Genomic DNA, 26,870 nt, shown 5'->3' with positions numbered 1-26,870 from the left:
TAGCATCATATCCTAGAAGGGCACAGGCCCTTCAGATACTGAAGGCTGCCTGGCCTGTCCCAGGAACACAGTTCTGGTTCCCTTTCTTGTTGACTTTTATTGGCTTTTAGATGTCTCAGGCAATGTGGCCTCTCCCTCCCAGCAGACCGGCACAAGGCTAATGCCTCCAAGGGGCTCTTGATGCCTCTTCTCTCCTCCAGTCCTGTAGCCTAACTAAACAGTTCAAGTCCCTCAGCTAAGGAAGGACAGCACATTATCTTTAGTCAAAGGGTCCTCTTGCCAGCCTCTGGACTTTCTCCAGCAAGGGGCAGGGGTGGCTGGAGCAGGGAGCCTGCTACATGGTGAGGAGGAATCTGGTTGTTCCATAATTGAGATGGTAACAACCCATGGGGTCAGGGATGGGAAGGAATGAATACTCTTTGGTAGGCTGGGGACAGGGTAGGGATGGGGGAGGCTCTTCTCTGGAGAGCTCTGAGGCAATGCCACCAGCTTCTCCTTCATGGAGGCCTGGGCTAGGATAAGATGGGGGAGTATGAGGACCCAGGCCAAGCCTGACCCACTTGGGCTTAAGTCCCTCCTCCCCATGGAGACTGGAGATGAAAATGTCTTTGGCCTCAAGGCCAAGATCTCCAGGGCAAGAGCGGCCCTTGGGAGAATGTGCACCTTCTGTAAGATATGGCCCTTCAGACAGCGGCAGTCTAACCACGTGCCCTCTAAAAGCCTTCTGTTTTGAGGCCCAACAACTCAGTTCCTGTGCTTTTCCCCCAGAGGGCTCCTTATACAACTCTCTCTGATATGTGGAGCAGTTCTGGAGCATGCCTCAGCACTGGCCACCCACCTACCCAAAGCCAGGTGGCAGAAGCCCATTTGTCCATCTCTCCAAGCCCTCCACCCACATCTCTCCTCTCCTCTCCCCCTTCCCTATCATCACTGTCTTTCACCACTCATTCTGTAGCCCATTCCTACCCCTCATTGCCTAGGGTGGAGGGGCACAGCTTAACTGGGGCCCCAACCTAGCTGCAACTGTGTGCACCTCATCTTCCAGCCTGGTGCTTCACCTGTGATGGCCCAAGTGGGGCAAGGTGCACTGAAGTGGCAGGAGGGCCATTACACGTCTGCCGTCGCCTGTAAGGATATGGGCAGGAGGGAATTAAGGATCTTGGCAACAAAAGTAATGTGGAGGGGGGGAAAGAGCTTCTCCCCTCTGTGCCCCCCAACATTCCCTGCAGGGCCAAGGCTGGGTGAGCAGCCTCCTTCCCTGGGGTCATCAGGGCTGTCAGCAGGGGTGGGCATTTCCAGCCCACACTCCCCTCCCTTTTTTTGCTAAGCCCCATAGATGGGGGCTTGGGAGGGGGTACCTGCTGCTCCTGCCTTTTTCTCCTGGATGAGTTCTGTAGCTCCCTGGGGCCCTCTGGCCGTTCTGTTGGAGCTGCTTTTGGGGTGGGGGTAGGTTGGGGGGCATATGTGGTCCCCCATTTCCCCCCGCCCCCACCTGGTCCTACACCTCCCGTGGGAGGAGTCCCCTCCCCTCCACCTGTGGGGGCTGGAGCTGATGTCAGTGTATGGTAGAGGTCTGTCCTCCCTTCCTGCTGTCACTCTTCCTGTGTCAGGCCCTCCTCTAGGGCAGGCAGTGTCTCAAGCCCCAGTCCCCCACTGCCCTGGTTGCTGGAGAAGGACACCATGGTATGGAGGAGCATAAGAACAAGGACACAGAGCCGGATCCTGCTGGGGCTGAGGCAGGAGCCCCCAGAGACCGGCAGCAGGGAGGGCTTGTGGCCGACGCGGCCTGGGGGGTCATGGCGGGGGTGGTAGTGGTGGTATTGTTGGTGGTAGTGGTGGAAATAGGAGTGGTGGAATTGCTGGTGGTGGGTTTTGGGGGCCTCAGACTCCTTGAACTTCTTCTTCTCCGACTCACAGGAGACCCACTGCACGTCACAGCACTTGGTTTCCGGCCGCTTTGGTGAAGTATCCAGCAACCCTGCCAATGGATAAGGAAGGCGTGGTGGGGTGCTCAGGGGGCTGATGGCTATGCCTTACCTAGAGAGAAGATTTTCAAAGCTGGGACTGCTCAGGTAGCCCTGTCCAAGACTCCTTTCCCCCTGGCTGAGCAGCACCTTCCCCTTTTGAGCCCTTCTTTCCTCGGGACCCCAACCCCAGCCAGTTTCTCCAGATGACTCCCTGGCCGGGCATGTTCTTGGTAAAGAGACCACTCTGGTCTTTTTCCCTATTCCACTTGGCCCTATCCCAACCTGGGGACCTTACTGCCCACTCTTCCAGCCACTGACCTTCTAAGTTAACTCTCCTTTTGTCCTCCCTGCTCCCACTCCCCTGGCCTGTGGCCTGCCCTGGACCCCCAGCCTCCTCCCCTTTCCCCAGTGCCCTGCCTTTACCTGTACAGATAAAGCCAGGGAGCCCTCCGTACACCATTTCCTCATTGTCGGGGAGTATAAAGGGGCACCGGGTCTGCACCTCCAGGCAGTATTGCTTGCAGGGCACCCAGCGCTGGCATTCCTGCTGGGTCACGCTGAAGTATTCTGAGCACAGCCAGGCCTTGTAGACAGCCTGTGGGGAGAGGAAAGAGCATCAGCCCATGTGCCAGCCCTTTCCCACCTCAGAAGAGAGGGATGGGGGGGCATACTTGTGGTCTCTCAAGAGAGCCTCACCAATCTAACCCCAGGATCCAGGGGGCGAAAAGGAAGAAGTGTTTGGGTCAAGGTAGGTCACTACCTCCTAACCTAAGATCTCCAATATCATAGCTAGGACTCCTGAGTCCTCCAATCTGCAGTCACCCAAGACTTAGAATTTGTTCATTGGCAAAAACCACAAAATTACTCATATGTCAGAGCTGCAAGGAGCCTTACCAATCATCCCATCCAACCCTATCATCTCACGCTTGGTCCAAAGAGGTGTCCTGACTTGTCTGAGGTTACTTATGTATAATGAGGCAAATTTCAGCTCTATTCAATTCAGCAAACATTTCTTTGGCTGATCATGTTAAGTTTCTAAATTCAAGAAAGAGATGAAGAGGATAATCCTTGCTCTATCTCATTAGGGTGTTGTGTGGATCAAATAATATGGCACATATGAAAATGTTTGTAAACTCTAAAGTGCAATATAAACTTGAGGGGTTATTTTTTAATGAAAACAGGAATCTGCCTTACCAGGCACCACATGTGCCTTTGAGCTCTATCAGCTTAATCAATGCTCTGTCCTATTGGCTTCAGCCCTGGTGTACAGCAGACAGCATGGACACTGCTACATTTCATCTGGAATCTTTGCTTGTCAGTTCCACTTCACAGGTACACTTCCTGTCCCTTATCTAGCCCACCCCTACTGGGTCCTAGCTAAGAAAGTTTCCCTGCTCCATATTCTTTGGTCGTCATCAAGCCCAGGGTTTCTCAACAGGGACACTACTGACATTTTGGGCCAGATAATTCTTTGTTGTGGGGGCTGTCCTGTGCACTGTAGGATATTGAGCAGCATCCCTGGCCTTTACCTACTAGATGCCAGTAGTATTCTCCTCCATCCCCCATTGTGACAACCAAAAAACATCTTCAACCATTTTCAACAAAATTGTCTGCCACTGAGAACCACTGATCTAGCTTCATGTATTCAAAGTGTGGGCCTGGACCAGCAGCATCACCATCACCTGGGAGTTTGTGAGAAATGCAGAATCTCTGGTCCCACCCCCAATCTGCCAAGTCAGCATCTGCATTTTAACATGATGCCCAGGTGACTCTCAAGCATGGGGTTAGAGCCCTGCCCACATCCAGTCCTGAAATCTTCAGGGGCACCTTCTGGATTCATAGTTGCTCCTCATAGCAATGGTTCTCAGACTTCAGTGTGCCTCAGAATCCTCTGGGGCATTTATTAAATATGCAGATGCCTCTCTCCAATTCAGCTTCAAGAGGACTGAGGTGGGCTCATTAATTTTCATTTCCTTTTTCTTTTTTAAAGATGACCAGTAAGTGGATCTTAACCCTTGACTTGGTGTTGTCAGCACCACATTCTCCCAAGTGAGCTAATCGGCCATCCCTACATAGGGATTGGAACCCTTGGCCCTGGTGTTATTAGCACCACAGTCTCCCAAATGAGTCATGAATCTTTATTTCTTTTTTTTTTTTTTTTTAAAAGATGACCGGTAAGGGGATCTTAACCCTTGACTTGGTGTTGTGAGCACCACGCTCAGCCAGTGAGCGAACCGGCCATCTGTATATGGGATCCGAACCCGGGGCCTTGGTGTTCTCAGCACCACACTCTCCCGAGTGAGCCACGGGCCGGCCCATGAATCTTTATTTCTGAACAAAGGGTCCAGGTCATTCTGCTGCAGGAGGCCCTTCAACCACACCCTAAGCAACATGGTCTTAGAAGCACTCTGTCAGTTTCTTATGCTTACTTTAAACATTTTCACTAAACTACAAATAAATCTGATGTGAACAGGGACTTTGGCAGTGCAGTCCCACATAGGCTTTTTCCAAAGCAGGGGTGCAGTGATAGATGGTGATGGGGGAGGGGGGTTGTGGTGCAAATCAACCCCCTGAGGAAAAAAGCATTGCTTGGAACTCACAGGCATCTCAAATTTAACATGCTCTAAATTTCATAATGTAGTTCTTGATTTTTTTGTTAATCCCAAATCTGTCCTCACCCTTAAGTCTTGACCATTTCAGTAAGTGCTACAAAACCTAGGTGCAGCCTTCATTCTTCTCTTTCCCTGAATCCCCACATCCAGTCCATCATCAAGGCATGTCAATTCTAGCTCTGCGTACATACCTTTGTGCAGGCCTCCGTCATATCTCACCTGGATGAGAGTCCCTGATCTGGCCTCCCCACCTCCACTCTTGGTCTTTCCAATCCACAGTCCACCCAGGAGTAAGAGCATTCTCAAAATGCAATCGGATCATGTAATACCCTTGCTTCAAACCCTTCAATGCATTTAGATTAACACCCGGTTTCTGACCATAGACTTCAAGCCCCTGTGTAACTTCGCTCCTGTTTCTCTCTCCAGTCTCATTTTCTACCTCTCCCTTCAAGCTCATTGTGCTCCACAAACAGAAGTTTTCTTCTTTGCCTTGAACATGCTCTACTTCCTCCCACCTTGGGGCCTTGGCACAGGCTTTTGGAATGGCTGGTTCCTTCTCATCTTTCAGGTCTCAGTTTAAATGTCATCTCCTCAGAGAGGTTCTCCCTGACCACTCTTCCTAGAGGATGCTGCCTTTATTCTCTTTTCCTTGTTTATTCACCACAAGTACTACTTTGTCTGAATCCTTGTTTCATTTCTCTGTTATCACTAAAATGTGAGTCGCACGTAAGCAGACATGGGTTTGTCTCATTAACCATTGTGTACTCAGCATGATATGCATAAAAGAAATCTGTTGAGTGAATGAAAAGCAAGTAAATGAGAACATTTCCCTGTTCTCCTGGAAATTCCACCTTAATGGGGTAGACACATCTAACTTGAATCTATGGCATATGATCTATACCATAGGAGAGGTCAAACCACGGACCATTGGAAGGAAACAAGTAGAGAAGCTAGGAAAGATTTCAGTGAGGGGATAATAGCTGAGCTTGGACTCAAAGTACGATTTTAGATGGGATGGGTAGAGTGAGCCAAAGGGCAATTCAGGCCTAGGCAACAGCTTGAGCAAAGGCACGGAGGTGAGCAAATGCAGGTGTGCTAAGAGAACAGAGAATGGTTTTGTATGAATGGAAGGGAAAGGGTACTGATCTCCTGTCCATGGACATTTAAGTTATTTACAAGTTTTCACCATTATAAACAATGCTCCAATGAATATATTTGCATACACATCTCATGCACACTTGTGCTAAATTTTATTTAGAAATTTATATAATTCCTAAATATGAAATTATTGGGATAAAAGCTATATGCAAAGGAATGAGGAAGTAGTGAAAGGAGGGTAGAAAGGAACAGGTGAAGGTAAGAGGCAGGGTAAGAGAGAGCTGGAGGGGTAAAAAAGGGTAGTAAGAAAGGAGGTTAAGGGGTAAGAAAGAGTGGCAGTAGGGTAAGGGGATAAAAGAGAGGAGGTAAGAAAGAGAGGGTGAGAAATAGTATGGGGTTGGAGGGTGAGAAATGGTAATAGCGGAGGTAGGAAAAAACAGGGTTGGGGAGAAAGAGCAGGGGGATAAGAGATGGAGGGGGTAGGGGAGGCAAAGGGGTAAACAAGCAGGGTGAGGATGAGAGAAGATGAAGGGTATGAAGGATGGGGGATAAGAGAGGGTGGAGTACATAAGAGAGGGTAAGATGGGGGTAAGAGGGGGCTATTAAGAGGAGGGGGTAAGAAAGAGGGAGTAAGAAAGATAGGCGTAAGAGCGAGCAGGGGGTGGATAAGAAGGAATAAGGATGGATGACGAAGATGGGAGTGTAAGAAAGCAGGGGTAAGAAAGAAGGGTAAGAGAACAGAAGGATGGTAGGAGAAAGAAATAGAAGCAAGGCAGGAAAGAAAACAAAATCACAAGACCTAAGGGCTCCAGTGCCCCAGAGACGCTGCCCCCTCCCCCCATCTTTTGGAACCCACAGTGCCTAGATGAGTCTCTGTCCTCAGCCTCTGCCTCAATCTCTGCAGCCTGGATCCACAGTCTGCCTTACCCTGACTGAGGTGGGCTGAGGCCACATCCTGAGTGTGGAATCACCTCCCCCCGACCCTGCCCCACATCTACCAGTGGGACTCAAGGCCACTGTGGGATTCTCTCCGGGCTCTTCTAGTTCAATGTTCCTGCTCCTAGGTGAGGAGGCCCCAGTGGAGTTCCTACCCTCCTCCCAGGCATCCGCAATTAGCCCAGTAGCAGGCTATGGTGGCTGGGCACTCCCCTCATCTGCTCCTGGAGGGAGGATGGAAGGGAGGGAGGCAGAGGAGGCGGGGAGGGGTGGCCTGACAGTGGGAGTGTGGCCTTTCTGCTTAATTAGACGACCCCCCTCTCAGTCCCCACACCCCCAGCCAGAGTCACCATGGCAACAAGTGGGTGAGCAGATTGCCTGGGGAGGACACCAGGCCTGTGGGTGGTGAGGCAGGAACAGGCATGGAGCTAATGAGGGAAATGGAGGAAGAAGAACCACACGGGGCTCAAAGTAATCCTATTCTCCTTGGCCCCACAGATGGCCAGCTGAGGCCACCGCTGGCCTGCAGGCTTCTGAGGTAGCCTGGGGTCCTTCTCAGGCAAAAGGTTTGGCTCTCAGTGCTACGGTCTGGGAAACAAGTCTGCCTTAGACTCTGTAGCCCTGTTCCCTGGCTGGGTCTAGGTACCTTGCCCTGTCTCATCAGTGTTTGCACTGGGCCAGAGGGCAGGGTTGTTTGGGCCGTCACAGGGGGGCCTGGGCACTCATCTACAAGGATGGGGAAGAGCCAGAAAGGCCAGGCTTAGGAGAGCTGTGGGGCTTGCTGGAGGAGGTGGGGCATGCAGGGAAAAGGAAAAAATGTCTCAGAACCAGGCAACAGTCAGTTGGGAGATCCATGGAGATCTTTGTCTCTCCAGTTTCTCAACTCTGGCTGCATATTAGAATCACTCAGAGAGTTTTTAAAAAATACTCCTGTCTAGCTTACATCACACCCCAGACCAACTCCTTGCAACTGGGGCCTACACATCTGCAATTTTCCAAAATACCTCAGGCGATTTTAGTACGCAGCCAGGGTTGAGAACTATCAGGTTAGTCCTACTTCATCATTTTACAGATGGGAAAACTGAGGCCCAGAAAGGGGTGTGGGGATGACTTGTCTACAGCCACATAAAATAGTGACAGAGGGAGGAACTTGAAATCTGGTTTCCTGACTCCAACTCTAGGGTTCTTCCTACTGGACAATCCTACCAGCGACTGTGAATTCTAAACTCAGGGGGCAGGCACAAGGGTGTGGGAAGGGGAGAAGAGCTGAGGAGAACCAGGCCTGCTCTGGGGTCTCAGGCTCTTAAAATTCCAGCCCTGGCTGAAAGGGCTTCTCCATCATGCCCTGTCCTCCGACCTCAACCATCCTGGGCCACTGAGGCAAGGGGTGGTGGGGGTTGGGGATGGGGGGGTGGGAAGCCTTGACCTGGCAGTGCCCTCCTTTCCCCACCTCAGTCGGGCCACCGCTGGGCTCAGTCAAGTTCTGGCTGCTACAGCCCAGTTGCTATGGGAACTGGGAGGGGAAAGAAGCAGGGAGTAAGGAGAGGGAGCACCAATTAACCCAAAAAAGGAAGCTGGGAAGGCTGTCCCACCCCTCCCCCCAGCTGGGCTGCTGAGCCACTCCTGAAATGGGAAGGGCAACATGAGGGGGATCCCCACCCCTCCTGGGCTCTGCAGTTGCTGGTTTAGGGAGGAGTGGGAGGATCTGGAGAGCCGCACCCTCAGCCTCCCTGGCTTTCAGCTTTGGCCAGGGCATTCTCATCTCTACTCTCCTCTGGAAAGAAGTGTCTGACTTCTCCTAGTGCTGTGTGAATGTGCATTCTCACACCCCAAAGACAGGAGTCAGGGCGAGAGGGTTTAGAAAGAGAAGGCCATTCTGAGCGCTTGGTTTGGGGGCTGGAAAACCCTCCAGGGAGGAGAGCTTCAGTTCTTGCCAACCAGGAAGTAACCAGTTTCCTTCTTGGAGTCTTAACTTGCTTCCTTCCCTAGGGCCTGTTTCCCCATCCAAATTCTCCCTATAGACCTTCTCTTCATGGCTGCTTGTCTTCTTAATGTACTCTGGAACCCTTGGCCAGGAGCTGCAGCTGTAGAGCTTGTGGAGGGAAAGCAGCAATGTGGGTTGGGCTTGGGGATGAAACCCGCAGTCCACAGACACCGTGGTACACAAGTAACCATCCCGCCCCCAGATTTTACCAGTGAGAAAACCAAGGCCAAGAGAAGGAAATTGGCTTAGCCAAGTTAGGGGCATGCAAGAAATCAACTATAAGCCAGGGTTAGAAGAGAGGCGCCCAGACCACTAACTCGATGCCTCTTTGTAACTGCATCTATAAGCACACCTAAAACTGTGTGAAGGACGCCCTTGGGCAGGGTCTGAGAAGAGCCAAGTGCTCCTATTCCCAACTCTGGGCTTTCAAAGGGTTGGATCAGAACAGGGTATGGTCAAAGTCAGTCCCCCAACCAGAGGAAGGAGATCATGGATGTAATTCTGGGGACAGCAGTAGTTCACTGGGAATGGCAGAGTCAGACTGGGATTAGAGGCATTACAAGGCAAATCTAGGAGGATGATAGGGCTTTACTTAAGTGGTTGTAAAAAATAAGCAGCAGCTGTCTTGCTTCTCAGAATGAGCAATCATGAGTCAAAGTGACATAGCCTGAAGGAAAGGTGGGGGAGATGGCTGGAGAGGTGGGTGAGAACCTAGAGCCAGTGCAATTCCAGAGGGCTCTCAGACTTCCAAAGCTCTTCTTAGGCCATCTGCTCAAAGGCCAGTGCTTAGTGCTTGCACAGGCCTGGTGGAGAAGCAGTGTTCCTAATTCAGGGGCAGCTCTGAAGGGGCTTAGATGATTCATGTCAATCAGGTGAGCAGAGGAGACAGGTTCACGACTGCTCCGGAATGAAAGGGACCATGAGAGTCATCACTTCACTGCCCTATCTACTGTTGGAATTTCCACTCCAACATCACTGCTATCCAGCTTCTGACTGTAAACCTTGTTCACTCTCTCCTTGGGCAGCCCATATCTTCAGACAACTCTAGTATTTAAAGAAGTTATTTTTTCTTTTGAGCTGAGATAATGCCTCCCTGTGGCTTCACTCATGGCTTTCACTAGACCTTCTAGGGCTATATAGAACAGTCACCTTCCTGCTTCTCATGCCAGCCCCGCAGTTATTTGTAGACTTCTTTGAATCTGGTCTTCTCATTCATTTGTTCATGCAAACACTTCCTGAACATCTTCCAAGTGCCTGGCATTGTGCTGGGAGCTACAGATAAGAGAGATGAGTAAAACAGGATTCCTGTCTTCAAGGAGAAGGGGAGACAACCATGTGAATCTGTGAATCAACCATTGTAAGTCACTGTGATAATCAGTATACATGGTCCCAATTTACAAAGGTGATAAAGCGATACGCATTCAGTAGAAACCGTACTTGGAATACCCATACAACCATTCTGTTTTTCACTTTCTATACAGCATTCAATAAATTGCATGGGATATTCAACACTTTACTATAAAATAGGCTTTGTAATAGATGATTTTACCAAACTAATGTAAGTGTTCTGAGCACGTTTAATGTAGACTAGGCTAAGCTATGATGTTCAGTAGGTTAAGGTGTATTAAATGCATTTTTGACTTAAAGTGGATTTATCGGGATGTAAACCATGTTAAGTCAAGGAGCATCTGTATGTACTTTGTATAGTGGTAGCATAATGGGAGGGGTGATTAACCATGTTTTGAGGGCTAAAGGACAGGAAATCATCTCCATGTGGGAACATGATGGGAGATGAGGTTGCAGAGGAAGGCCATAGCCATATTATGATATGCTCTGGATGCTGAGGAGGATCTGGGCTTCTTCCTATAGCTAATGGAGAGCCTTTCACGGGTTTTAAACAATTACTTATTTAAAGTTAGTTTATCACTTTGCTGTCTAACTTTTCAGACTTCTGTCTGAAAGTGTGGATGATGAAGTATAGGCATCAAGACTGAAGGCAGGGAGACCAGTTAGGAGACAATTGCAACAATCTGAGTCTGAGACGATGAGGACCTCAGCTGAGGCAGTAGCAGCAGCTTTAAGAAATGGGGCGGATGTGAGAAGAGATGGTAAGGAGGTGGAATCAATAGGATTATTTACAGTTGTGGGGAGTGAGGGAGAGGGAGGGGTCTGGGATGACTACCAGGCTTCTGGCTTGGGTGACTTAATGAATAGTAGTTTCATTTATTAAGGAAGGGAAAACAGGAGGAGGAGTAGATTTGGGAGTGAAGAAGATGAATTCACTTTTTGGTCATGTTGACTTTGAGGTATATATGGGTCAGTTCAGTGGAAATGTCAAGAAGGCAATTGGACATAATAGTTTGGGTACAGAAGAAGGGTTCGGATAAAGGTTTGGGAGTCATCAGGGGTTAAGGGGTTAATCATAGGAACATGGTAGGACTATACTTTCTCACACTCTTTCAAGTTAGGCATGGCCATAAGACTTACTTTGGCCAATGAAGTGTGAGTTGAAGTGACATGCATTACTTCTGGGGGGAAGCTTTAGGAGTATAATTTGCCACATCCTCTTCCTTCTGCTGCTGACTGTGGAAGCGGTGCTGAGAGGGACTCTCTATCACTCTACGTCTTTTGGTGACTATCATGAGCAGATGCTCCCTGCTGACCTGTTTTGGACACGTATCATGAGCAAGAAATAACCATTTGTTGTGGTAAGCCTCTGACATTTGAGGGTTGTTTGTTACCACAGCATAACCTAGCTCACCCCGACTGACACAGCAATACTGGAAGCCAAGGAAATAAATGGCATTGTCTAGAGAGAGTGGATAGAGAGAGAAAGGGATCAATGGTGGATCCCTGGAAAATACTAACATTTAAAGGGCAGGTGGAGGAAGGGAATCAGATGAAGATGGAGGAGTGGTTTAAGGGATTGGAGGAGAAACAGAAGAGAGTGGCATTCTGCATATTAAGGGAGGAGAGAATTTCAAAGAATAGGGAGTGATTAGCAGATCAAGATTTATATGGAAACACACTGGTTTGGGAAATTGAGGCAGTCTCAGTGGAGCAGTGGGGGCAGAAAACAGACAATAGTAAATTGAAACGGAAATGTGAGGGAAGAAAAATGGAGATAGCTATGTATAGATTACTTTTCCAAGAAGCCAAACATCCCCAGTTGTTTCCACTATTTCAAGGGATATGGTTTCCAGTCCTCTCTTCTATCCTGGTTGTTCATTTTCAGACATGTCCCTCTTTTTCTGTGTCCTTTGCAACTGAACACAATCCCCAGACAGGGTTTATCAACATGAAGTGACGTAGATGTATCAGCACTCCTGTCCTAGAAACAATTTCTGTTAATGCAGCCTAAGATCACATTTGCTCTGGGGCACTGTATCATATTCTGCTAGTAACTCATTAGAGAGGGGGAGGACTGCCTAGAGTGAGGAACCAAAGAGATAGCCTAGATCAAAGTCCCAGGACAGAGCCCAAGCCTTCTGGTGGGATATCTGTATAAATTAAGCACCCTTGAGACTGTAGGCTCCCCGAGGATATGAATTGTATCTTACTAATCTGTGCATTGTCTTCAAGGTCTCACATGGGACTCAAATGGAGGAGGTGTACACGTGGAGCTGCTTGCTAAGTACTTGAAAACCAAGCCTCTAGCTATTAGCCCAAATTGGAGCAAGGTGGATAGCTCTGAGAAAAAAGTGAAAATAATGGGTTATGAATGTGTTTGCATGGAATTTTACAGCTCTGATGAAGAAATTGGGGATGTATTAGCAAAAGTCATAGAAAACTAAGAAAACAGAAAAAAAAAAAGAGGCAATTACTGACTCCAGGAAAACAAGTTGACCAGGAAGGAAATGTAATCACAGTATCCCACATGACTCAGCTGTGAACAATATTTATAATCCTAATAACATAAACACACAATAACATAAAAACATTATTGTGATATGTCAGTGCTCGGTGTATGAGGGAGGGGAAGCATGTGTGTGCATAAGGTGCTGCTGGTAGTAAAAGAACTAAATTCTCCTCTAATCAAATAAAAAAGTCAATAGATATTTAAAACAGAAAAATCAAGAAACAGCATATTAACATGCCATTTAGAAATGTGGAAGTGTATCAAAAAAATAGCTAAGAGAGTTGGAAGTATTTAACTCTGAAAAGTGAGGCTCAAGGGTGGAGAAGAGGGCTACTGTTTTAATGATGAGCATTGAAATCTATATAACATTTAAAAGATATTATATACATATATATAATTTTAAAGGCATGTATAAACTACAAGGATACATATATGAAGGTCCTTCAAAAAGTTCATGAAAAGATTTGTATTATCTTTTAATTCTACTTTTCCACAAACTTTCTGAAGGACCCTCGTATATGAGATATATATATATACACATATGTAAATATGTACTTGTGTGTACTTCTACCCATATATCTATATGTGTGTATATATGTATATACACACAGGGATATTGAAAACAGAAAAATCAAGAAATAGCCATATTGGCATACCATTTAGAAAGGTGGAGGTAAACATCAGAAGAAATAGCCAAGAGAGTTTCAAGTGCTTAAAGGGTGAGGCTCGGGTGTGTGTGTGTGTGTGTGTGTGTGTGTGTGTGTGTGTGTGTGTGTGTGTGTGTGTGTGTGTGTGTGTGTGTGTGTGTGTGTGTGTGTGTGTGTGTGTGTGTGTGTGTGTGTGTGTGTGTGTGTGTGTGTGTGTGTGTAGACATACATACAGATACACACATTTATGAACATATATTACTTTGATAAAAATGAAAATTAAATAAAAACAAACTGATCTGCAGCTATGGACCTCAAAAACAATAAAACAAAATCCCCAAGACTTAATCTGACCAACTTCACCAGACTCAGCCCACAGTGCCCTGCCCTAGAGTCCCAGGCCCTGCCCTGCCCTGCCCTGCCATACCCTGGATCATTACTCTATCACCACTGTCTGGGCCATGGGCTTGGGCCAGGCAAACTTAATAGGCCAACAGAGCTAACAAGGGGTCCCAAAGCCAGAGAGAGAAACTAAGATGAGAGGAGGAGAGTTTTGAGGGCTTCTGTGTGTGACAGTAATAATCATAGCTTCTTTTGTGCTGCACACACTCCCCTCTCCCAGGCACACCTGTTTGCCACAACAACTAGTCCTGAGCCCAGGTCCAGGATGCAATCTCCAGCCTTCTTTAGGGATCACCAGGAAACCAGCTCCTTGTCCCTACCTTACCTCCTTCCCCCCAAATGCCATGCTTTTCTAGATAGATGAGAGGCTGGGGAGAACAGAGACCTGATCAAAGGTGACTGTAAGCTGTGCTTGGTCTGTAGTGATGAGGTGAATCAAGGACTTTGGATTCCTTCCATCTCCCTGCCTGCCTCTTCCCTCTCTCATCTAAGCATGTCTTTGTGCCCTCACACACCAGAATCTCTCCAGCTGCCTTTGGGCTTCTAATCTCCCACCCCTACCCTAAACGCTTCACTTCCTGCTCCCATATTACCTCTCCCTCCTCCGAAGAAGCCTATCCCAGTGTTGTCACTCTCAATTGGGTATTAAGCAATCATTTGGATTAAACACATCTAATTAAGGTGAGAATAATAATAGCTACATTTACTAAGTGCTTACTATATGGCTTACTATATGGACTCTGTTCTAAAGACCTGACCCTGATATTTATTAACTCATTGAATCCTTACAATCACCCCCTGAGATTGAGACAGGTCTTTACAGAAGAGGGCAGGGAGAACTAAAGAGTTTAAGTAACTTGTCCAAGGCCCGCAGCTGATGATGATAATAATAATAATAATAATAATAATAATAATGGTGTCTAGTATTTCTTGAGCTCTTTCCATCTTGAAGGTGCTGTGCTCTTAAGAGATTAACATGCTTTATATCATTTAAGCCTCATAATGACCCTATTTCTTAGGTTCGAAGGCAAGGAAAGTGAAGTTCCAAGAGAGATTAAAGAATATGTTCAAGGTCTAAACAACTATTCTACAGAGAAGACAAATTGCAAACTGGAATTTGAAGCCAGGTATACCTGGACTCTAGTGCCCAACCTCTTATATACCTTAAGATTTGTCCTTGGGATAGTCTGTTTAATTCACTACCACACCACCGAAACTTGTTACTCAAACAAGTCTCTTTTTTGATGAAATTTCAGGTCAAGAAGGGGAGGAATTTCTAGGTTTGGATGATTGGGGGTGGTTCTCTAAAATCAGTCTATTTAGCCCATTCCCCATATGAGTAAGGTTTCCTTTGTAAGTGGGTGTGGGGGGAAGAGCATGATCATTTCTATTCCCCTGTCAAAGCAGTCCTTTGCCTCTTTCCTGTACACACACACACACACACACACACACACGCACACACGCACACGCACACGCACACCCCTAGGAAATGGAGGTGTTGAAAGGAGGCAAACACTGCTTTGTTCTTTTCACAACCACCAGCTTCCTACCCAGAGCCTGAGGCTCACTATTTTTGCTCTAATCTTTGGCAACTGGTGAAAAGAGAACAGCTGTCTCCAGCAGAAAGGTTTTCTTGCCTTAGGACCTGAGTTCTCCTGTCTCAGGTCCTACCAGCTGGGAGCTTCTGAAATAGCCTTGCCCTGGAAGACTCCAATGCTGGAGTCCATTCCTTCAGAAAAGCCTCAGGGCAGCTACACACTCTACCTAATTGCTTCTTCTTCCCAGCTTATTCCATAAATGCTCTTCACGGAGAAACCTTTGCTCCAGCCAGATGGAGGGTTATTCAGATTCTGGCTCTGCCACTAACAAGCTGTGTGAACTTGGACAAGTCACCTGTAAGGAGGTAGGGACTCAGTCACTAATTTGCGATGTGACTCTGAGAAAAGTACTTTTTCTCTCTGCACCTCAATTGGGATCCAATAAGATGTTCCCTAGGGAAGAAGCATGTTTGGGGGGAAGACAGGGTCAAACATCTTTAAACTCAAACAGTCCTGCAGTCCAACTTCCAGGTCTGCTCTTACCAGTTATAAAACCTCAGGCAAGTTACCTGACTTTGTTGATGCACATTTCCCTCATCTGAAAAATGGAGATAATAAAAGTACCTACCCTTACTTTTCTGTAAATGATGTCTGTAAAGCAACTAGCACAAAGCTTTACCTGTACTATAATTCCACCAGCACGGATTGGGTAGTACCATTGTCTGCTAACATTTAAATCCCTGGATTTGACCTAGATTCAAATCCTAGCTCCAGCTCTTACTAGCTGGATGTCCTTGAGCTAGTCATTTAACCTCTCTGGGCCTGTCTTCTCCTCTGTAAAATGGGATAATATGTATGTACTTCACAGGGTAGATGCAAGAATTAAAGACATAAGATACCTGGGATAGTTCCTTTCATTCCCATTCCCTCCTTTCAGCTCTAAGATGCAAATAACAAATGAAAGAAATCTGCCACAAACATGATAGGAAAAAAAGGTTAATATCATTAATGCATACAAAGAGTACATACAAATCAATAAGAAAAACACAAAACATGAACAGACCATTCACAAAACAGGCAATACAAATGGCCTATAAACAAGAAAAGCAAATGTCTGACCTACGGAATACAAATGAAAAGCCAATGCTATACCATTTTTCAACTGCCAAATTAGTAAAGCTTTAAAGATATGATACCCAATACTTGAAAAGTGTGGTAAATTAGTCTCACACTTTTCCTGAGTATAAACCAGAATAATTTAGTCGTTTGAAAGAAATTTGATAATGTATGTCAACAGCCTTAAAAAGGTTAATCCTCTTTGATTCTGTAAGTCTAGTTCTAAAATTTCATCCTGCAGAATTAATGTTTATGCTCCCATTGATATACAAAACAAAGAAAAGAAAAAGTCATTTTGTGTGTAGATGTTTATATAAGCATAGAGAGAGGGGTGCAAGAATATACACCAAACTGTTAATATCAGTGACCTCAGGGCAGTGGGATTGGGAGGGAGCAAACAAGGAGGATTATTAATGTTTTCTTTATAAACCTCTGTATAATATGGTTAGATTTGGTACAATGAACATGCATTATTTTGTGATTTTAAACAACTCAGCAGAGAAATAAAAAAATGATTGAGATAGCATTTATTAGTAAAAAAAGAATAACAGATTTGACAGATTTATGAACAAAGATATTCATCAAGGCACTACTGTAATAGTAAAAAGTTAGAATTAATGTAAATATCTAACAATAGGGCACTAGTTAAATAAGTTACATTATTCATGTGATGAAATATTGTACACTCATCAAGAATGAAGTTTATGAATATTTAATTACATGGAAAGATACTCAGTATAACAATAAACTAAAAATAACAGGATAAAAAACTGTTTGATTTCAATGTAAAAATATATAGTCGCACCCATTAGGATGGCTATTTTCAAAAAAACTCCAGAATATAGCAAGTGTTGGCAAGGATATGGAGAAATTGGAAACCACATGCATTGCTGGTATGTATGTAAAACGTGCAGAATATAAAAGGTAAAATGTTGCAGCTACTGTGGAAAACAGGATGGCAGTTCCTAAAAAAGTTAAACATAAAATTACCGTATGATCTGGCAATTCCTAGGTATAAACCCCAAAGAATTGAGAACAGGGACTCAAACAGATCCTTTTATACCAGTGTTCATAGCAGTATTATTCACAATAGACAAAAGATAGAAATAACCCACATGTCCACCAACCAAAGACTACATAAAAAAATGTGGCATATACATACAATGGAATATTATTCAGCCATGAAAAGGAAAGAACTGATATATGTTACAACATGGATGAAACTTGAAAACACCATGCTAACTTAAATAAGCCAGACACAAAAGGACAAATAGTATATGACTTACTTATATGAGGTACCTAGTATAGTCAAATTCATAGAGACAGAAAGTAGGGTAGTAGTCACCAGAGGTTGGAGGGAGGGAGAAATGGGAAGTTATTGTTTAATGAGTACAGAGTTTCTGTTTGGGAGAATGAAAATATTTTAGGAATTGATAGTGCTGATGGTTGTACAGCACTGTAAACGTACTTAATGTCACTGAATTGTACACTTAAAAATAGTTAAAATGATAAATTTTATGTTATATATATTTTTACCACAATAAAAAAGTAAACTTAGTATTTCTGGGACCTTTTTCCTATTATACTTCTATTTCCCCAAATTTCTCAAAGACCTTTTTTTTTTTTTTTTTTTTTTTTGTAATTGGAAAAAAAGATATTTTGAAAAGATTCTGAGTCTACACTAATTCTGAAGGATTAATTTGGCTGGAAGTTTTAGTTGAGTTCAACACTAAACAGACATGCTTGCCTTTTGCAGATCAGCCAGATAGCCATGCTGTCTGCTTAAAACCAAATAAGATAGGAAACATTGGTAACATCCACTATCACCAAACATCCCTCTTCAGGCAGAACTTGGTAGGCTGGCACTTCCTTCGATCCCCTAGAAAAGCCTAGGCAACCAAGGCCAGGGGCTCATGAAAACCCTGGCATAGGAACTCAGCATCTAAAGCTCAGGCCAGGCCTCAGGAGGCCTGGAGTGAGAAGGTCATGGTCACCTGCATTTACTTTCCCTTCCAGCTCTACCTGCACGTGCTGGGGTCGGGGGTGGGGGGGCATGCGTGGCTCAGGACTGCATTAGGCCTGCTTAGGGCAACTTTTCCCCTCCTGCCCTGGTTGATCCCTCCAGCAGATTAGGGCTGAGAATATAACAGAGATACCTTTTCTCCAGGCAAGAGGAGCCCAGCTCCTCTGTCTACTTTGTAGAGTCTGCAGAAAAAGGAGGGAGCAAGCAACTCCCTCCTCACACCCATCCTCCTGTCACTCTCCCAGGAGGATACCAGTGGATGATTGTCACAGGGCTTTCAGGACATAGACTGGGATATTGAACAAAGAGGATGTTGGTGGGTCCTCATTTTTGAGCCGAGCCACTCCAGGGGGCCACTCAGCTGCCAATAGGCTCTGCTGGGCCTCCCTTCCAGTCAACCCAGCTTCTCACTCCAGCTTCTCAGTAGCCAGCTGGGCATTGCCTCTGACAGCTGGAGATTATTAACATTTTCTTTATACATTTGTGCACTGGGGAAAGAACAGACAGACCTGGGTGTGTATCCCAGCCCTGCTGCCTTTTAGTTATGTGGCCTGGGTAGGTCATTTCCCCTCACTGAGCCTCAGTTGCTTCATTTGTAAAATGGGGATAATGATAGTACCTGCCTGCTAGGAAGACTGTTAGAATTAAATGAGTTCATGGACATATATAAAGCCCCTGGATCTTTTAGGCACTCAAAAGTTTGCAGTTTTCTTTTTCCTTTTCCCTTTATTACCCCTTTCTTTTTTGGTGCCAATTGGCCTCATCTTCTGGCCCAGAGATTTGTGGCTCAGGTTCCAGTTCCTTTCTCCAGAATCCATTCAAGCAAGAGCTTTGGCCCTGGCAGTCCCTGTCACTCTATAGTAACTCCTTTCCTCTCCAGGGCCAGCTGCAGCTTGCCTGGTGCCTTTATTCTCCCCTCTAAGCACCTACGTGGCTCAAGGTCTCAAAAATTCCTGCTTTTCTGAATTCCCTCTTCTGCCCATGGAGAAAAGGTTGGTCCAGCATCCCTGGCTGCTTGCATACACTCTGGTCTGTGTGCCTGTAACCACAGGAGTGCAAACACACTCATTCCTCAGAGACACACCAGGCAAGCATTGGAGAATGGTACTCCTGGGGGCCCAGATTTGTCCAGACCCCCCAGAAGCAGAGGCTGCCTCTGGCTTACAGCAAACACCTGCAGCTGGAATCCGCATGTGGCTGAGGGATGAGCTGGGGAGGGCAGGTTTGCCACCCAGTCTGCATGGGCACACAGGAGGTAAACAGCCTCAGAGGGTGGGAACACAAAAGAACTGCCCCGAGGGAGAAGTTTTTCTAGGGCAAACTCCCCACTTTGAGTCTGAGGTGTTGGCCTACATCCCCACCCACACACAGAAAAGTGGGTGGACCCTTTCCCTGAGGTACTGAAGTCTGTGGAAGCGACCGGCATGCACCCACATGGCTTAGAAGCACCCTCTCATGCTTGTGATGTGTTCAGAGATCCTTGACACTCCTTTGATCTCAGCCCCACCCACTGTCTTCCCTTTTCTCACCCCCTCTGCCACTGTGTTCAGCTGACTCTCCCAGCCAGACCATGATATTGGGTGGGAGGCTACTGGGCTCCCTTCCCCCATTCCCACCTTCAGGAGATACCAGTGTATCCTTCCTGGAGGTTCCCGTTGCTATGGTGACTATAGTAGTCAGGGACCAGCCTTCGGGAAGGATGGGAAGTAGCCATGGAGAAGACTGGGGGATGTGTGTGTCTGTATGTTTGAGTGTGTGTACATGCATACATGCACATGTCCCCCTGAGTGGGGAGGAGAGAGGGAGGGAGGAGAAAGAGAGCAGAAGGAGAGGGGAAGGGGGCAGGAGAAGTGAGCACCAGAAAATGAAAGGCGGGCAGGAGGAGGGATGGGGATAAGGGAGGTGAAGTGTGAGTGGGGTGTGAGGGATGCGAGGGGTGAGGGGCATGGAGGTCAGAAGAGGGGTAAATGTTGGGAGGGGTGTGAGGTGTGAGGTGGGAGGTAAGGGGCATGGAGTGGATGGAAGGGGCTGACTCTTAGAGAGGAGCTGGGTGGGGAGTGGGGTAAAGAGTCGGGTGGGAGGGGTGGAGGTCACTGTTGGGAGGATCAAGGGTTGGAGGACCACAGGCATGGGGATAAGGGTTAGAGAATAAGGTGTGAATATGGTTCGGGAAGGGTCTAGGGGTCACTGGTATACGGATGGGGTGTGGGTGTGGGCTAAAACGTGGGAAGAACTTGTGGTGGGGGTGGGTCAGGACAGGGATGAGGGGTCTGGAGAGGTGTGGCCACTTTCCCACTCCTAGGCTTAATCCACTATGTCCTTGTCCTAGCTATAAACGTTGCTTCTTCTCTGTCCCTGCTCCAGGATTCCTGGTTCCTGCCCCTTTCTGGAAGCCCATACTCACACTCCTTGGTGATGAGGAGATGAGCTTCTGTGGACTTGGAGGCCCTTCCCCCAGGGCAGGCTTTGCCATGGTTCCCAGTAGGCTGCTTATTGATTGCCTCTACCTTCCTCTGCCTCCAAACAGGGACCAGAGCATCCTTTCTGGCCACAAGAGCCCTGGGTCAGGGAGGCTTCCCATGGGGCACTGCTCCTTGCCTGCCAGCCTGGGTGACAACAGAGACCACTGGCCAACTTGAGGCTCCTGCCCTTTGCCCAGTACCCTGAGCTCCCTGTTCTCTGCACCCCTCATACCCAGCATTAGCCTGGGAGTCCTGCTTGGCAGGAAAGCTGTGGCAGGTGGGAGGAGAGAGGAAGGCAGTGAGGCAGAAACAGCTACCAGCCGAAGTGGAGGAAGAGCAGAGCCCCAGCGGGTATGGGCAGAAGGCGAGGCGCTGGCTCTGGCAGCCCCCCACCCCCTCTCTCCATGTGTGGGTGTTAGGCCCAACCTCTTTTTCTAGCATTCCCCATCCAATGCTGCTGTTCAGGGATCAGGCTCTGCTCACAGACCTAACTAAACTCTGGGATGAAATAGACCTCAGAGGTCACCTGGTCCAACTCCCTGACCATCTGGTGAAGTCACCTTCACAGCATTTCCCCCAGGAGTCTGCCTGTATCAGGCCAGATATTTCCTGGGAGCAGGAGCTCACTTCCTCCTAAGGCAGTCTTTCCTTATCTGAAAGGAAAAAAACTATTAACTGAGCAACTCTGATGTGCCAGGCCTACATACTGTACAGAGTTCTCATTATTATAATGACCTCACAAGACTGTTAGGATGAATTAGCCCCATTTTACAGATGAGAAAAGTGAGGCTCACAGAGCTGAAGTCCCTAGCTCAAGGTCATACAGGTAATAAATAAAGAGCTAGGTTTGAACCCAGGACTTTCTGACTATGAATTCCCTTTGGGGCCAAGCAGGACATGCTTCTTCGTTTGTACCATGACACTCTTCTGAGGAGTGAAGTCAGAGACCACATCCTCCTGAGTCTCCTCCAGGTGAAACTGCTCCTTCAACTCTCTGCAGGAGAACTTGGGTTCTAGCTTCCTCCTCAACCCAGTCAGTGAGACCCAGAACCAAACACACAGTCTGCCAGGTGGGTTTGGGCCAGTCCAGAATAGAGCAGAACCATCACATCCTTCCTGAGCACTAACCTTTATTAACGTGGTCCTATGGCTGGTAAGAGAGCTGAGAGTTGTCCTTCCCTTGGGCCTCTATCCCCCCTTGGTTCAAGAGTTATGAGAGAAGAGGCAAGGATCTTGCTCCCATCTCCACCATTCTCCCCACTTTGAACATTCTGAAGTGAATGCAGGAAAGAGGCAGAGGTGGGGGAAAAGGCAATCACGACCAGGCAGGGGCATGGCAGGATTGGGAGGATGGAGAGCTGTGGGGGAGTGGGGTGGTTGTCCAGTAACCCTAGGAAGGGCCAAGAGGTCCAAGGGGGTGGATAGGGCTTGGAGGTGCACAGGAAGATAAGGGAGGGGTGAAGCACGGTCCCAGGGGTTGGGAGAGGTCAAGGTAGGGACGGGTATTGGCCTGCCTGAGTTAACATTGCCCTGCTGTGCGAGAGGAAGTCAGTCGCACATTAAGGAAATGTTGCAGCTGGTACTAAATTGGGAGGTGTCACAGATAGCAGTGAGGACAGGTATGATTCGTGGGGCCCTGTGTGGCCCAAAACAGGGGCAGACACTGCAAAGGGAGAGAACAGGTTTCTGGGGCCACCTGGGAAGGATCTGACTGAGGTACTCAGGACAAGTCCCTGAGGACAGGGGGTCATCCAGCCCTGGAACAGAAGTTCCAGGCTTGGTTTCCAGAGGTAGAAGAAGCCATCCTCGTCCTAGCCTGGGGCTGTGGCCTCTCCACTCAGCAGAAGCTCTGAGGGTGAGGCATCATCTCCTAGGGATCCCATTCGGGGTCGGGGCTGGACAGGAGGGCTTGGAGCCTGGGAGCAGGCTCGGGGATTGGCAAAGAAGGCCTGCAAAGAGGGAGAGGGCGCTGCAGAGGGCTGTCTTGTCCTTTAGTGTCCATAATACAGCTACATTTGAGAGCTCTGTGGGTTCGGGCCTCAGCTGATGAAGAGAGCACTGGAAGAGGGGTGGGAAAGACAAGAAGAGAGCTGTGGAGCTGGCACTGCCCTTCTGCTGGCACTGCCCTTCTGCTGGCACAGCAGGCAGCAAGAGATCAGGAGGAGTTTGCTTGCTGGCTGGCTTGTTCATTCACTGGAGAGAGAGACAAGGAGACAAAGGAGAGGAGGGAGAGCCATCGGGAACTTGATGGGAGGCCACGGCAAAAGCTTGGGCTTACCACCAGAACACGTGTGTTGAAGTCCTGGCACTCCTGCTCATTAGCTGAGACCTTAGGGCAAACTGCTTGCTCCCCCTGCACCTCAGTTTCCTCATCTGTACAATGGGGCTAATGGTGCTAGTATTACCAACCTCCCTGGGCAGTTGTGATCTCCTAACATATGTGAGAAGGGTTGAAATCCCTAAGCATTACATCCATGCCAGATGTTATATTCCTATTACAAAATACCATCAGCTACCTCTTCCCACTTAAATATCACAAAAGGCCCAAAGATGTGGACAGAGCAAGGTTTATTATCCCTGTTTTACAAATGAGAAAATGAGAGCTTAGAGAAGTGAAGGGACTAGCCCAAGGTCATATCGCTAACAAGTCGTAGATGTGATAAGGCCTCCTGAACCGGAGAGATCAGTCGTCCTTCTCCTATATCAAACTGCTTGGTAAAAACAATCCACATGAAGAATTATCATTTAGTGCAGGATCAGATGGAGCTTGGAGCTGACTAGAACATGGGAAAAGAAAAAAAGCCCATGGGAAAGTTGTAGCGTGGCTCTCATTCATCCTGGTGATCGAGAAAAAAACCAGTCAGGGCATGGGTTTGGAGGGAGGGCCACAAAAAACAGACCACTTTATTCCATCTGTGAGTGGACCATGCCCCTTTGCTCCCACTGAGTGTATATGTCTCTATCTCTATAATGACACAACGTGTCCTTCCTCATGATAGTACTTCTGCCTGTGTGTCTCTGACACTGTGGGGAGGTGTCCATGTGTGTGACATGGTGTCTGCTTCTATGGCACTGTTCATGGGTGTGATGACTTCTCTGTATCTCTGTATGACTTTGCCCAGGGTGGTGGTGGTGGTGTATGGCAGTGTGTGTGAGTGTCTATCTGTCTGTACACCTTTAAGAAGTGGAATATCTCATTTGGTAGTGTGAGTGAGGCAGTGAGTCAGCTGAGGCTGAGAGAGGTGGGAGGGAGACTGCTAGGTTACGAGAACAGGAAAAAGGAGAAGGAGAAAGTAAAGTCAGGAGAAAAGAGCTACCCGTTTCCTCCCCAAGCTTCTGTCCCAAATACCTATGGAGCCCACCAATAGCCTGGAAGCCTTGTGGAAGTCCACAGGGGCCATGCTGGATAGAAGGGGGCACTTTCTGTCCCTCCTCAAAGCCTTGAAGAGAAATAAGCTAGGCTAGGAGGCAACTGTCTCTCTCTCCAGCTCTTGGCCCCCAGCTCGAGGATATGTGAGGCCACCACCCCACCTTATCTCCTTGTCACTTGACCCTTTGACCTTGCTGTTATCTTTCCTCCCAAAGGCAGGCCACCTGGCCAGTCTGGGCAAGGAGGGCAGTAGCATTGGGTCCCAAATGTTTGCAGCCCCCACCCACCTACTGTCTAGAATAACCCTGCCAGGAAGTTTCTCAACACTCAACTCTTCCCTAGGCAGGCCTGTTCTGCAGCTGTCTCACCTCTCCTCTGAATGCCCGTCCCCAGCAGCCAGAAAGCCAGCTTTCCCTCCACTGCCACTGGGGTATTGGGAAGGCACTGGGAGTTTTGTAATGCACCAGCCTTTCGTGGCCCTCCCACAAGCCGCTGTGGCCCTGTTTTCAGCTCCTTCTTTTGTTGGGGAGATGAGCCTGCAGGTTTCCTCCTTGGGAGAAGACAGGCAACCCTGGGCTCCACCTGCCTAGTCTCTGGCCAGCCACCTCGGGTCACATAAGGTCAACAGTGTGGTGTTCCCCACCACCAGGAGTTCCCCTTCTTTCACCCATTGGCAAGAGCCAAAGGGTGCTGGTTAGGTTGCCGAATATTCCTCCTCCAGCCTTCGGCCTTCCCCCTGCACCAGCCAGTCTCAGGACTTTCAATTCCAGCCCAGGAAAGGAGGTGGGCACGGCTGACTGAGGATGGAGGCTGGGGGAGGGCAATCTTTCCTTCCACCCCTTTGCCAGCCCAGAGGCCCGGAGACCCTTCCCTTTTCATGCAAGAGCAGAGCGCCAGGAAGTCCCAGCCCCGCGGTGTCCAAACCTGGAATTAATAGAAGTTGGCCAGGTGGTAACCTGACCTGGATCCCTGAGGACGCTCTGGGGAGGGTCCCAGGGTGACACTCGCAGTCCCGCACTGGGAACGGTGGGAGTGGTGGGGTGGGTAGAGAGAGAGAGACTTCCATTTTTCTCTCGGTCCCATTGCCACCGCCGCCACCGCCCAGGCAGCCGATGTGGTCGTGGACGTCAGTCCCTACCTTACAGCCTTTCATGCAGGACCGGATTGAGTACTCTTCTGCCTGTAAGTATTTATGCAGCACGAGGTCGAACTCGTCATATTTTTCCTGAGCATGTCGGTCCAGCCGCTGGTACACCTCGACACAGTTGCTACACGCCTCCCAGGCCCCGGAGCCCGGGCTGGCCACTACGGCCAGCAGGTCCCCCAGCAGGGTGTCCAGGCTACAGTCCAGGCTGTCGGGGCGGTCCATGCCCAGCAGCAAGTCCCAGACCGTGTAGGTGTCGCAAAAGGAGAGAGTGAAGTTCCGAAAGTGGCCTTTGAGCAAGTTTTTTTTGGCGGAGGGGAACTCGACCGGGGCACGGGAATGGGAGTCAGGGGGCTGCAGAGGAGGGGCCGGGGTAGTCGGTTCGAAAAGTCTCTGCAAAGATTGCAATTTGGTGCAAGCTGCGTCCAGCCCCGTGGGCTCTGGGACGCCGCCGCAGACCGGTCCAGGGCCGGCGGCGGGGGCTGCTTTGGTCAGGTTGCTGTATCGGGGGCCGCAGGTGCCCGGGGGCGTGCTGGGCTCGCCGGGCAACGGTGGCGGCAGCGGCAGCACCGCGCGAGGAGGCACCGGTTGCCGCTCGCGGCCGGTCCCCCAGGGCGGCCGCATGGCGCTGCTCAGCTCCCTGGCCCGGGGCCGAGCCCCTGCGCACAGCCACAGATGGTCAGCGAGCAGCACGGTGAAGAAGAGCAGGGACGCCAGGGACAGTCGCCATCGCTGCGCCCGCTCGGAGTCGGCGCAAGGTTTGTCGCTCGGCCTGGGAGCCCAGCAGCAGCAGCAGCAGCAGATAGTCAGCGCGGCGGCGTCTTTCCCGGGCCACATCCAAGCGCCCCTGAACATATTTCAGGGGGTCCGGGCTGGAGGGAGTAGGCAGGCGCGAGGCCAGACGGCCGTCTCAGGCGGGCGGGCTGCGCGCCGCTCCGCGCTCCTCAGCGCCGTCCAGGTTCTACCTCGGGGGCTGCATGGTGGGGCAGGCAGGCCGGCCCGGGGCCCCGCTCAGGCCGGAGTCGGGGGGCACTCTCGTGCGGTCCCCGCGCCCCTCCCGCGCTCCCTCGCTCGCGGTACCGGCGCCGCCGCCCGGCCCGCTAAGCGCTGCCCGGCGTCCCAGCGGGAGGCGGTGCGGAGCACTGGGGCGGTGGCGGCTGCGGTGGCGGCGCCGCACTCCTCATAGTGTCGGGTCCCTCAGCTGCCCTCGGCTCCGCGCCACTTCACTCCGCGCCGGCGGCCGCCCGCCTGGCACTCTGTTCCGGCCGTCTTGGCTCCGCGCACCTCTGCGCCCCTCAGCGCCGCCGTGCGGGCCCCGCCGCCGTGCTCCGCTCCGCTCTCTTAGCCCCGCGCCGCTCCTCTCCTGTCCGTCCGCCCGCTGCCGGCTCCGCGCCGCTCCCTGCCTCGCTCGCGCCCTCCTAGGCCGGCCGGCTGGTCGGTCCGCTGCCCGGCCCTTCGGGCTTTGCTCGCGCTCCGGTCGTTCGCTGGGGCCGGTCCCGGGCCGGCTCCGCGCCGGCTCCGCACCCGCTGCTCCCGGAGTCCCGGCTCGGGCGGGCCACCTGGTTCCCGGCAGCGCCACAGGCGCCGGACGCGGACACTGGGCTTTACTTAGTGCGCCTCTCGCTTCCGCCTCTCGTTCGCAAAGCTGTGGCGGCCGCCAAGCGGCACGGCCCCGTGGCTACCCCTGGCCATGCCCCCTCAGTCTGTCGCCA

The 26,870-nt window shown here is 49.4% G+C and overlaps 1 protein-coding gene across 1 annotated transcript; it reads right to left on the bottom strand.

Moving 5' to 3' along the window:
• Positions 1-26,870, bottom strand: NALF2 (NALCN channel auxiliary factor 2). Its single transcript, XM_063083891.1, has 3 exons — positions 25,153-26,870; positions 2,391-2,562; positions 1-1,978 (listed from the first exon to the last, which is right to left on the bottom strand). The coding sequence occupies exons 1-3, from the start codon at positions 26,011-26,013 to the stop codon at positions 1,593-1,595; spliced, it is 1,419 nt and encodes a 472-aa protein (XP_062939961.1). The 5' UTR covers positions 26,014-26,870; the 3' UTR covers positions 1-1,592.

This window comes from Cynocephalus volans, chromosome X, assembly GCF_027409185.1.
Source record: "Cynocephalus volans isolate mCynVol1 chromosome X, mCynVol1.pri, whole genome shotgun sequence".
NCBI lineage: Eukaryota > Metazoa > Chordata > Mammalia > Dermoptera > Cynocephalidae > Cynocephalus > Cynocephalus volans.
Note: the sequence above shows the minus strand (reverse complement) of the source record. Positions and strands in the feature narration are given on the sequence as shown.